Source organism: Peromyscus leucopus, chromosome 10, assembly GCF_004664715.2.
Source record: "Peromyscus leucopus breed LL Stock chromosome 10, UCI_PerLeu_2.1, whole genome shotgun sequence".
NCBI lineage: Eukaryota > Metazoa > Chordata > Mammalia > Rodentia > Cricetidae > Peromyscus > Peromyscus leucopus.
In genome coordinates this window covers 53,224,731-53,237,953 of record NC_051071.1, presented here as the reverse complement: position 1 = coordinate 53,237,953, position 13,223 = coordinate 53,224,731, and the positions used below count along the sequence as shown (strand labels likewise).

The window sequence follows — 13,223 nt, the reverse complement described above, 5'->3', positions numbered from 1 at the left end:
TTTTGCCTGAATATTGTAAAAGCCTGACTAGGCCAACTCCACAGCAGCGGAACCATCCCATTTCCTGTTGAAAACTTCAGTGCACACAGCCCAGTGACCACCTTGTAGGAAAACATCACCTTGAAGTTTCCTCTAATAATCACATTGCTCCAGATCTGGAGACATATAGCTCAGTGGTAGACTGCTTGCCTAGTACAACCAAAGCCCTAGGTTCCACCCCCAACTCAACTCACAGACCACAGTGGGGGATGATTATGTCATTCAGTTTCAGGATGTCATTAGGGCAGTGAAAAGGTCTGCCTTTGAAAAAATAAATAAAAAGACTGTGTACACCAAAGAAATGAATGAGATTTGCAGAGTATACAGCGAAATGAAATCAGAGTTGGCAGCGCCGGGGTGAAAGAAAAAGTCATTGCTTGCTTGCTGCAAGAACTAGGATTTCCCCCTAAGATCACAGCAGGTTCTCACAGCTTGACTATTTCAAGATCACCTGCATTTCCACAGCGGCCTCCTCCATCTAATATCTCAGTCCAGCACCCCATGACCTGCCTGTTCACAAGCATGCCTCCTCGAACGAAGGGTATGAGCAGAAACAAAAGGACCCAGTCCTTGCCTGGTTGCCGACTCTCACACTCCCCTTTTCTCTTTTTGCAGGTTTCCGCCAGCCGTGAATGCCTTTGACAGCATGACCGCGGAGGATTCCACCACAGCCATGAACAGCGACCCAACAGTGGGATCTTCCGCCAAGGTGCCAGAGGGCGTGGCGGGCGCGCCCAATGAGGCTGCCCTGTTGGCACTGATGGAGCGCACCGGCTACAGCATGGTACAGGAGAACGGGCAGCGCAAGTATGGGGGACCCCCACCGGGCTGGGAGGGCCCGCATCCCCAGCGAGGCTGCGAGGTCTTCGTGGGCAAGATCCCACGTGATGTGTATGAAGATGAGCTGGTGCCTGTGTTTGAGACGGTGGGTCGCATCTACGAGCTGCGACTCATGATGGATTTCGACGGCAAGAACCGCGGCTATGCCTTCGTCATGTACTGCCACAAGAATGAAGCCAAGCGAGCTGTTCGTGAGCTCAACAACTACGAGATCCGCCCGGGCCGCCTGCTGGGCGTCTGCTGCAGCGTGGACAACTGCCGCCTCTTCATCGGGGGCATCCCCAAGATGAAGAAGCGAGGGGAGATCCTGGAGGAGATCGCCAAGGTCACCGAGGGCGTGCTCAACGTGATCGTGTACGCCAGCGCGGCAGACAAGATGAAAAACCGAGGCTTCGCCTTCGTGGAGTATGAGAGCCATCGCGCCGCAGCCATGGCGCGCCGCAAGCTCATGCCGGGTCGCATCCAACTGTGGGGCCACCAGATCGCCGTGGATTGGGCCGAGCCGGAGATCGACGTGGACGAGGACGTGATGCAGACGGTGAAGATCCTCTACGTGCGCAACCTCATGATCGAGACCACCGAGGAGACCATCAAGAGGAGCTTCGGCCAGTTCAACCCAGGCTGCGTGGAGCGGGTCAAGAAGATCCGCGATTACGCCTTCGTGCACTTCACTAGCCGCGAGGACGCCGTGCACGCCATGAACAACCTCAATGGCACGGAGCTGGAGGGCTCCTGCTTGGAGGTCACGCTGGCCAAGCCTGTGGACAAGGAGCAGTACTCCCGCTACCAGAAGGCAGCCAAGGGCGGCGGAGGCTCAGTGGAGGCGGTAGCCCAGCAGCCCAGCTACGTGTACTCCTGCGACCCCTACACGTTGGCCTACTACGGCTACCCCTACAACGCGCTCATCGGGCCCAACAGGGACTACTTCGTAAAAAGTTAGTGGAGACTCTTCTCTTGAGGGCCCCCTGGGTGTCCAGCCCCCATAGGCAGGGGTGTCAGATTGAGCATGGCTGCAGTTTACTAGGTCCTCCCCACTGAGGTTGAGGTTCTAAGTGCTGCCTCTCCCTTGGAGCTTAAGTTAAATTCTGCTTCTGAGCCCCGGCGTGGTGGTGCAGGGTGAGGGAAGAGGATTTCCCGTTTGAGGGCAGCCTGGGTTACTGCTTCTGAAGCTGTATGTATCTTAAGGTGTTGGTTGGCGAAGTCGCATGGTTCCTTAAGATCACTGAGGACAGAGGACCAAGCATGACACACTAGAAAACATAGCCTAGGTTCAAGGGTCCCCCGCTGTCTGTTCACAGGCTCTGCCTTTTCTCTTCAGCCTGAAGCAAGGAAGGAGGCAGGCATATCCCTTTCCAGATCTAACTTTTTTACGCTCTGTTGCCGAAGTTGCCAATGCAACCCTGGGAACTCACCTTGCCCTAAGCAGGCAGATTAGAACGATGGAGTATACCAAAATGGAATGCTGGAAGCATCTTATTAGCCCGGTCAGGCCGGAGTTGTGGCCACCTGCCACTTAGACAGAGGGCAGACAGACCAGAGGCCCCCGGACCGTGCCTGTTGCTGGCTCACGCTTGTTTTGTGTTGTATTATAAGCAGGCAGCATAAGAGGCCGAGGCCGAGGTGCAGCTGGAAACAGAGCCCCGGGGCCCAGGGGTTCCTACCTTGGAGGATACTCTGCTGGCCGTGGTATATATAGCCGATATCACGAAGGCAAAGGCAAACAGCAAGAAAAAGGATATGAGCTTGTGCCAAATTTGGAAATCTCTACTGTCAACCCAGTGGCCATTAAACCTGGCACAGGTCAGTATATACCGGTGCAAACGCATCCTTTGGCCCTGAACCCCAACCCTCTCTTTCAAGCTAGTCCAGTCTGCCTGGCTCTTAAACCCATCATCTGCCCGTGGATTAATCCTTCTCCCTTTCTGCAAAAACAAAAAAAGAAGGTCTATGTATCATGCCTCCCGCCCCCACCCCCCACCCCCCGACCTTCTAGAATTTAGGGGAATGCTCTAGTTCGGGCCTCGTTCACATTAAGTTGTCAGGGACAGAAACACCTGTCTGGCTGTTTCTCTGTCTGTGCCCAAGTAGGGCAGAGTCACGAGAGGTGAGGAAAGGGAAGGGAGTGAAGGCCCCCCCCCACCCCCGCTCTTCTGTCACCTAGAGCCTGTCTTTTCCTTGTGAATGTGTGTAAACACTCCATCACTGAGCTGTGTCCCATCTGCACTTGAGCCACCAGGAAGCGGAGGGCAGGGTCTCCACAGTTCTCAGAGAAAGTAGGAACTTCTTTTCCAGAGCAAATGAGCGCAGTTTTCCTGCCATGGTCGGACAGACGCCAGCACTTACAGACAAGGCAGGCGTGAAGGGTTTTACTACTGGATCCATAGATTTAAAGTGGAGCGGCTCAATCCAGTGAGCCAGGGGCCTGGACCTTTGCTTTGACTGCCAGGCCTCACACACTTTTTATTGACCAACTGTTGGCCCCTGGGTCCCCCTCTGGGAGGAAGGATAAGCTTTCAACTGTGTTTAGTGAGTTTTGCAGACCCATTGTATGCAGAATCTCCAGAGCTAACCTCTGAACCTGTGGAGAGTTTCTTCCGTGGATAACCAGAATGAATTTCTCCCTGGCCTCTTGGCCTCACGGAGGGCAGGAGGGAGAGCTTTTGGGGGTCACCTGCCACTTTGCTGGTTGCACACTTCTTTTTCCCGGGTTAGAGGCAAGCAATTGGTATGTTTGGAACATAGGCTTCAAGTTCAAGTGTTGAAGGAATTCAGCGCTAACTGGGGAAACAGACCTTCCGTCTTTACAGTACAGCGGCTTCCAGCCTTGCCTTAGACGTGCCCTTGGCACTGAACAGTCTTTAGCCGTGTGAGGTCCTGTGTCCTGGTGTAGAGAGGTCTGTGGGACGGTAGCCAGAACAATGCAGTTATTCTGTACAGCCCTCACGTGACTTCAACTAGTAGCGCTATCTGGACCGCATCCCTTTCATATCATGTGAAGTTACGTTTTTGTCCTTCTGAGAGACACCAGGGCTGTGCTAACGTGTTAGGGCACAGGACTGGTGGAGATCTGGTTGGGAAGGCAGGTAAAGATATTTGGTTAAGATTTTAGATTTTTTTTTTTTTAATTGAAGGGCCAAGCCATTGTTTATCTTCTGGCCATTTTGTCTCTTTACCTTTGACCATATCCATCCGTGTAGAATAAACGTGCTTACAGCTGGAGAGGAAACAGAAATGAAAGGACTCCTTCTGTGTACGTTCCGTGTTCCTGCTTACTCTTTCAGCACACACAGCTTGCACGTCCACAAGCTTCCCCCAAATCGGGGCTAGCATCTCCTCCTTTTGATCTCTCGATATTGCGCACTGACACTCAGTAACTCGATCTGTTTGAATCTCTGCTTGAAGCCGTTCGTTTGGACTCTACTCACAGAGACTATTTGAGTTGGCAGATTCGAGTGAAAAACCAATTACCCGCCGCTTCACCACTGTAAATGGATATTAGCACATCGGGGGTTTTTCCATTTCCTACTCCACACCCCCCCCAATTAGATCCATAATACTAACGTGAAACAAAAGATAGGGAGGATGTACCCACATCTCCAAGCTGTCAGAATGATCTCTCCCCTCAACCTGCTTCTTTTTTTTTTTTTTTTTTTTTTTTTTTTTTTTGGTTTTTTTTTTTCGAGACAGGGTTTCTCTGTGTAGCTTTGCGCCTTTCCTGGAGCTCACTTGGTAGCCCAGGCTGGCCTCGAACTCACAGAGATCCGCCTGTCTCTGCCTCCCGAGTGCTGGGATTAAAGGCGTGCGCCACCAACGCCCAGCTCAACCTGCTTCTTAAAACATTGTGAAAGTGCAAAGGGCTTTGGAGGTGAGGAACGTGAGCGAGAAATCAGCAGACCTCACACTCACTCACACTGGTTAGGAAATGTCAGTGCAGGGGCCTCTCACTCTGAATGCTCCTTGCACGGTGATCTGTGGAGAAACTCCATCCCGAAAGACGTGGTGCCAGGGCAAACAGAGCAGGGTGGATGTGCAGAGGTGCAGGACTGTGAACCGGGATCTTAACAGAAATACCAGCCAGTGAAGGATCCTCCTCGGCGACACTCTGTGGTGCTGAGTGACAAACCTGTCTTCTGCCTGCCTCTCTTGCAGTGGCCATCCCCGCCATCGGTGCCCAGTACTCCATGTTCCAGGCAGCCCCAGCCCCGAAGATCATCGAGGATGGCAAGATCCACACAATGGAACACATGATCAGCCCCATTGCTGTGCAGCCTGACCCCGCCACTGCTGCCGCTGCTGCCGCTGCTGCAGCCGCCGCCCACGCTGCTGTCATTCCTGCGGTGTCCACACCGCCCCCTTTCCAGGTAGAGGTCTTGCCGTGGCCACCGTCCTTATATATGGAGCCTTTCTCGGTCGTAGACTCATTAGTATTTAGCACTGAGAATATACTCCGCGCATGATATTTTGAAAATATTTAATGTGAAATAACAGGAAAGAAATGTTGAGCTCTAGGAAGATTTTTTTAATGTTTATTATTTAAAATATATATATATATATATATATATATATATATATATATATATATATATATGGGGCCGGGCGTTGGTGGCACACGCCTTTAATCCCAGCACTCAGGAGGCAGAGCCAGGCGGATCTCTGTGAGTTTGAGGCCAGCCTGGGCTACCAAGTGAGTTCCAGGAAAGGCGCAAAGCTACACAGAGAAACCCTGTCTCGAAAAACCAAATATATATGACCAGTATGGCTCAGCAGCTAAAAGTGCTGGCTTCCAAACCTGATGGCCTGAATTTAATCCCTAGGACCCACGTGGTGGAAGAGAGAGACAGCTCTGAGCCCCCTCCACCTGTGCCCTGTGATGCACAACCGACCCCACCCTCCCCACCCACCCCCACCCCGGCGCCATGCACATACACAGAGGCACAACATATGTCAATATGGACATGTAATTCATGAGATTTTTTTTTTCCAAGATAAGAGTTTTTCTGTGCATAGCCCTAGATGTCCTAGAACGTGCTTTGTAGCCCAGGGTGGCCTTGAACTCACAGAGGTTTCACTGCCTCTGTCTCCCAAGTGCTGGGACTAAAGGCGCATGCACCACCACAGCCCAGCAATTCATGCGATTTTTAAAAACTGGAGTAGATACAGAAAATCCTCCTCTCCTCCAGCAATGTCTCACGCTGTGGTTGCCCTCTTTTTCCAAACTCATCTTGTCTCTTTGCCCTTTGACCCTAGTAGCTCCTCGTCGCTGACTCTCCTTCCCCTCATCTCTTGTGTCTCCCCTCCGCCTATCCCAATACCCTCTCCTGTGCCTCTCATCATCAGTTCAATATTCTGTGGCATAGGACTGGCAGTTTGTTCTTTCTTGGAAAGCTGCCCTCCAGGCCTAAGTGTCTTCATTGTGCAGTACATGGGGAAGGCATCTGCTGAGCAGGAAAAGAAAAATCTGAAAACTGTTTCTCTCTGAGTAAGTGAATCATAAGTGGGAATGCCCCAGGTCTCTCAACCCTGAGCGAGAAGCATTCATGACATGAGCTTTGAACAACAGAAATTCCTGTCTGTCCTAGAGTCCCAGAGATCGCCTGTCAATTGAGTGGAACTGGGGTTCTAGGATCCATGTCTTTGTGTCTCAGTGATTTCTGAATGACCGGGCATCTGAATCCCCTGCCCTTTCCTACTCTGATCTAAGTCTTGACGGCTTGGTTCAGAAAGGGTTAAACCAGTTGGAATTATTCACGCGCATCAGCATGTTACTAAGTAATTTGTTTTTAATTTAGGGCCTTTTTGTTTGTTATGCTTTGTTTTTGAGATGGGTTTGAAAGATGTAGCCCCGACACACCCCACAACTCAAGACCTCTTAAAAATAATTTTTGAAAATGTCTCACAGTGTATAAACTTTAAGTGTAGAGGCTTGGAGAGCAGGCTCAGCCGTTGGGAGTATGTACTGCTCTTTCAGAGGATCTGAAACTGTTACTGTGTAGCCCTGGCTGGCCTCAACACACACTATATAAACCAGGCTTGCCTGGAATTCACAGAAATCTGCCGGCCTCTGCCTCCTGAGTTCTAATGAAAGGTGTGCGCCACCACACCAGACCTTGACTAAGGGTGTTGATGACTTAATAAAGTCATTCAGACAAGCCAGTAAGATCAGGGCCTGGAAGACCAGAGTCTCTTGGTTAGGCTTGTGATCATTACTGTGGCTATTTTTATTACAGTTAGAAAAAAAGATTCTTAAATTAGAAGTTCTTTTGAACATAATTTTGTGAGTTTGATTTCTAGATATTGTGGTAGAGATAACTAGCTCCATTATAAGAATCTAGGAATTCCAGTACTGGGGAGGTGGATGCTGGGAGATGAGGACTTGAGAATCATCGAGATACAGTTCATTGGAGGCCAGACTGCTCTAAGTGAAACCTTGTCTCAAAACAATGGGGACTGGGGGGTGGGAATCTAGGAAGCAGATGCACCTGGTGGCACCGGCCTGTAATCCTAGTTACTTGGGAGGCCAAAGCAGGAGGAATGTAAATTCAAGGTTTGCCTGGGCCACAAAGCAAGTTCAAAGCTAGTCTGGATGACCTAGATCCTATCCTGGAATAAAAGGTTAAATGATAATAATAATAATAATAATAATAATAATAATAATAATAATAATAATAAAGCAGGAGAGAGCTGTGTTGGATGAGGTGTCCTAGGTTCATTCCACAACACTGAAAAGGAAAACCTAGGAGGAGCTTGCTTTTTTAATGGACTTTTCCGTTTCCTATATCCTAGATTACAAATTCTGAAGGTAGAGTAAGGCTCAGAGAAGAAACCAGCACTGAGTTCAGGTCATTCTGTGGAACATAAGGGACACCAAGTACTTTATTCACTGTGTGGAGTTTTATTTTTACCCTAAATCCACGGCAAACCCTTAGGTAAATGTTGACCCTCACAGTCTTGCTCCCCTCCAATAGTTATGGAAACCTGGTGTATTGCACTTTTAAACAGAAGGAGGGACATCCCAGGAAGGGTTAGAATTAGTGTTCTTAGGGTAGATTGCCAGCACACACACACACACACACACACACACACACACACACACACACACACTACTCTCTTTGTGACCTGTCCGAATGCAATGGCCAACAGAAGATCCCAGCGTGTTACAGCCCCGGCGCAGCCTCCAGTCTCCCCCTCTGACACAGGTCTGAAGGCCGAATCTGAACACGTCAAGTCCCTCGAAGATGACATTTTGTTCTGTCTAATCTCCTGCTTCAGCAAATGTCAGTCTCCTTTCTGCCTCCCTACCTAGACCTCTTCTACCCGCCCCCCCCCCATCTTTTCTCCTTCTCCTGGGCATGCTCATCTTCCCCCCTCTCCCCCCTGGGGTGCTCCTCTTCCCCCCTCCCCCCTGGGGTGCTCATCTTCCCCCACTTCCCCCCTGGGGTGCTCCTCTTCCCCCCTCCCCCCCTGGGGTGCTCATCTTCCCCCCACTTCCCCCCTGGGGTGCTCATCTTCTCTCCCTCCTCCCCTGGGGTGCTCATCTTCCCCCACTTCCCCCCTGGGGTGCTCATCTTCCACCAGTCCTCCCCCCCCCCCCCCGGGGTGCCCATCCTCCTGCTCATCTTCTCTCCCTCCCCGCTGGGTGCTCATTGTTCGAGGAGATGATGAACCTGCCCATGCGTGCTCAGGAAGGATTTTTCTCTCTCTCTCTCTTTCTCTCAGGGCCGTCCAATAACTCCTGTGTACACCGTGGCACCAAATGTTCAGAGAATTCCCACCGCCGGCATCTACGGGGCCAGCTACGTCCCCTTCGCGGCTCCGGCCACTGCCACGATCGCCACACTACAGAAGAACGCTGCGGCCGCCGTGTACGGGGGCTACGCCGGCTACATACCTCAGGCCTTCCCCGCGGCTCTCCAGGTGCCCATCCACGACGTCTACCAGACTTACTGAGACCGGCTCTCCAGGTGCCCATCCACGACGTCTACCAGACTTACTGAGACCGGGACCAGCGCCAAGGCAAGCCACCAAACACCACTGAAGGAACACTTTATTATTTATGAAGAAGAACGTGTTGGATTGGCACACGTGCGAAACCTGCAAGTGAAGAATGTTGTCGAATATCACACTGAAATATTTTATATCCATGAAGTTTTCACTCTTTTTTTTTTTTTTTTTTTTAAAAAAAAAAAAAGACCTTTCAACTTAGCAGGCCCGCGTTCATACATTTCTAAGAGACTTGCAACGCCTCACGCCTTAATACCATCTTTTAAAATTTGTACTCAACTGCGTTTGTACAGAGGTTTGGTTTTGTTTTTTTTAAGGATATATTTTCAGTATGAAGGTTATTTTCTTAACTTCTGCACTCCAGAGATTTCTATTTTGTAGAACCTTTCAAAATATATCAGCTATATATATATATATATATATTAAAAAAAAAAGCACATCCGAGCATCTAGGGAACTATTTTAAAAACTATATTCAATATTTAAAGATACAAACTGTAGTGCTTTGAAATGCTACGTAAAACCTTATTTTCAAAGGTGATGCTGGAAAGTGCAATTTCAAAATGAGTAAAAAATCTCTGCTGTATTTCCACTGGCATTAAGGGTTGACGATCTCGCCATGTATTCTCATCATGCTTTCTGGTTGGGGGGTTGTTTTGTTTCATTTTATTTTGTTAACAATCTGTCTTTAAGTCAACATGGAAAAGACTCGTCACAGCCAGAGTCCCAACACTGGAGTGCTCTCACCTGCCCCCATTACTCTCTGTTAACTATTTCACCCGTCCCCTCCCTCCTCCCCTCTCCCCCTCCTGTCCCCCCTCCTCCTCCCCCCCCTTCCCTATCTCCAGTGCAACTTTGAAGTTTGGCATCTCTAAGAAAATTGGATAATTCTGATAAAGAATCCAACTGATGCCTTTTATACTTCTTCCTGGGATTTTGTTGGGGTCTTTTGTTTTTTAGTTTTTTGGGGGAGGAGATATTACCTTCTATATGTGTTTTCAGTAGCAGAATACATGTAAGGACAAGATTTTACCATGTTTTCGTATGGCATCTTTGCATAGCTATTTAACTGTCCAGTATGAAACCTTTAACTTTCTAATGCTTTGATTTTTTTTTTTTTTGGAAGTCTTTTTAGAGTTTTTAGAGACGAAGAATGTATGTGATCACAGGCAGGACCGTCAAGATTTGCCAACAGGAAGTTAAGCCTCTAGTGGCCTTCTTGTGTGTCTTACAGGGTGTCTGCTGTCATGGGGGGTGGATGTTGGAAGCATTATGTTGTTTGAACCAGGCTCCTCCCTGTGGGCCCGCCGCTCCCCCCCCCCCGCGTTGCCCTGTAGAAGAACATGGGGCACAAGCATTCCCGAGGAGGAGCGACCTGTAGAAGTCAAAGGGGGGTGTGTAAATAACTTCCGATGCTTGCTTCTTTCTAGTCCTTTTTGTGTTGCCAAAGCTCATGGTGTGTAGTGTAATGCGAAACGCAGCTGTTTGATTTCAATATTATTAAAAAACGTTTGCTGTTTTTGCAAGATGGGAGTAAGCAGAAGCGGTGTTCTCTGCCCGTTTAAAGGCTTCCCGTTGGCAGAGTGAATGTAAAATACAGTAAAGCGCTAATGTCATCATCTGTTTTGTGAACTACATCAGCTCGCATCTTTTTAAAAGGCTCGATCAAGGACGTGAGGTGTGCAAGCAGGTGCACAGTAAGATAGACAGTTGTATTTTATGTCATAACAGAGACCATCCAATCTTTCTTCCCACCAGTCTGGCTAATGGGCCTAGCTCTTGTTTGTGGTTTAATACTAGGACCATGCCCTTAGCCATTGCTCTTAGGTAGCTGTTTAATTTTTTCCCTCTTCTTTTAAATTAAGAGATTCCCAAATGTCTTCTTTTTCCCCCTCTCTTGAGGCGATGAATTTTTATGTATAAGGAGTATTTATTGAACTAGTCTATAAAATCGCCGAGTGCCTGCCAAGGCCTTAACGCATTCCTCTCTATCCTGGCTGAAAGGCGTCAAGTAGCTATGCAATGTGAGGATTCACCCAGGAAGTTGCACCCACATGGAGGACGTGTTGGGATGAGTGACTCCAGAAAAGGCAACTCCTGTCGGGTCCTCCTCCCTTGACTTGTGGGAAAGACTTGCCAAGGACAGTCACCGAGGTCCTCAGATGAAACACTGGCCCCATGTTCTTACTGTATTTTACAAGTGCTGGGAAAACAAAACAAAAAACTAATAATAATACTAAAAGGAAAAAATGCACTATCTTAATGTGGCAACCACCTTAAGAACAAGCTTTGGTGGCAGCCGGTTAAGCATCAGCGACCTTGCTGTCTGTGATCCCGCCTACCCCTCCTGTTTCACAACCATTTCATGTACACTACTGAGGTAAGTTTATAACTTGAAATGTGAACTTTTTTTTTTTTTTTAGGATTAAGAACAAACTAATATAAATGTTTTTAAAAGTTTTAAAGTTTTAGATATGCTACTAGTTTAGTTTTTAGCTTCGGGTTGGAAAAGCTTTCTAGATCCCGCTGCATTTACAGTACATTCTTGAGATGTATGTGGTAAATAAAGCTTTCTTTAAAGCAGTGTCTGGACTTCCTTTTCCTTTTTAAAAAAAAATCTTACAGCAAACGAAGGCACTGACGAATTCTGTATTTTCAGTTGGGGATGCTCACAACTGCTTGTCGCTTCGGCCTCAGGGGATAAGACGCTGCTGGCCTTGAACTCAGAGAACTACCTGCCGCTGGCTGCCTCCTAAGGGCTAAGGCAGGTGCCACCACCACCCCCTTTTTTTGTTTTGTTTTTGTCTTTTAATCGTTTATTTATTTTTATTTTATGTGCATTGGTATTTTGTCTGCATGTATGTCTGTGTGAGGGTGCTGGGTGCTGGATCCTGGAGTTGCGCGGACGGTTGTGAGCTGCCCTGTGGGCGCTGGGAACGGAACCCGGGTCCTCTGAAAATGTAGCACTCACCCATATCTATCTCTAAGTCATCTCTGCAGCCCCATTGCTATTTAATTTTTTTTTTAAATTCCTTTGCTTGTTTGTTTAAGACAGGCTCTTCTGTAGCCTGAGCTGGCCTCGAGCCCCTGATGCTCTTCCTTTTGCTTCCTCCGGGCCGGGGTTAACATCACACTTGGTTTGGGCAGTGTTTCTAAAGACAAGACCTACTGTCCTTCTTCAAGGAGAAAAGTGCTCCTACCCTCAGAGTCATGTGTGACCTGCTCCTACCCTCACAGTCACGAGTGGCATGTCGGGACAGCTCGGAGCCGTGCAGAGCAGCGCTGTGTGTCTCCTAGCCTGTGTGTTCCAGGCTTGATTGTGACAGCTGCAGGCTTGCCCCTTTCCACCGGTGGGGCTGCCCTTCTGAGGGAGAGGACAGAAAGGGGGCCACATCGGGAGGATGGATATGATAACGACCCCCCCTTCTCTAGCCTCCGACGTCTGGTTGATCACATGATAAACAGAGAGCTAGGTTCCACAGATGGTGACTAGCTGAGGTCACAGAGCTAGTGAGAAGCCTAGATTCTTCCATTCCAGGTTCTTTCTGAGAGCACACTGGAAATGCGTCTGGCTAGTCTATAGGGAAAAGAAAAGAAGCTTGCCTGTTTTTGTCTTGTACTGTGTTTCCCTGCTCAGCGTGGGGGATGGGGCCAGAAGATGGGATGTTTGGAAGCTCTTGCTTCCCCTCAAAGAGAGAACAGTATAAGGCAGGCCGGGAAAGCTGTTTACAAGATTCGAGGAATTCTAGCCACAAGCCATCCCAGAGATTACGGCAGAGACTCACCACAGTATCCTGGGAAATCAGCGACACTCTCCTGTGTTTGTCTGATCGATCATTTGATGCTAGGGATCAAACCCAGGGCCACAGACACACTCCAGCTCGGTAAGCCAGGCTTCAACTACGTCCTGATTGGTTGGCGGAGGTTTTGGTTTGTTTCAGTTGTGTAGTATTTTGGAGTTTGTGGGGTGGAGATGATGTTGTTATTTGAGACATAGTCTCAAGAGGTAGACCAAGCTGACCTGCATAAGTTTAGGCTGGCCTCAGACTTATCCTCCTGCCTCAGCTTCCTGGGCTCTAGGATCACAGGTGAGGACCACCATGCCTGGCTCCTCTCTGGTTTTCGATTGAGTAAGTACACTCTGGGCTGGAGAGATAGCCCGGTGGTTAAGAGCTCTTGCTGCTCTTCCTGAGGACCCAGGTTCAATTCCCGGCACCCATACACAGGTGACATACATTCACACAGACACATAAATAAAAATATTTTTAAAAAAATAGCTGGAGTGACAGTTCAGTGGTTAGAAACAAATAAACAGAAAAAGAAGAGGTATTCCATAAATATCTG

The 13,223-nt window shown here is 48.7% G+C and overlaps 1 protein-coding gene across 11 annotated transcripts in view; it reads left to right on the top strand.

Annotated features, from left to right (window-relative positions):
• Positions 1 to 11,463, top strand: part of Rbm47 (RNA binding motif protein 47) — a 135,946-nt gene extending 124,483 nt beyond the window's left edge. For 7 of the 11 annotated variants that reach the window (XM_028882246.2, XM_037209053.1, XM_028882247.2 and 4 more), the window contains 4 exons: positions 655 to 1,814; positions 2,473 to 2,679; positions 5,029 to 5,240; positions 8,596 to 11,463. In XM_028882246.2, coding sequence (XP_028738079.1) covers positions 686 to 1,814; positions 2,473 to 2,679; positions 5,029 to 5,240; positions 8,596 to 8,826 — 1,779 coding nt within the window. In that variant the 5' untranslated portion in view covers positions 655 to 685 and the 3' untranslated portion in view covers positions 8,827 to 11,463. The remainder of the gene's footprint in view (positions 1 to 654; positions 1,815 to 2,472; positions 2,680 to 5,028; positions 5,241 to 8,595) is intronic. The other 4 variants (XM_037209057.1, XM_037209058.1, XM_037209056.1 and 1 more) reach the window with 3 other exon arrangements.
• The last annotated feature ends 1,760 nt before the right edge of the window (positions 11,464 to 13,223 follow it).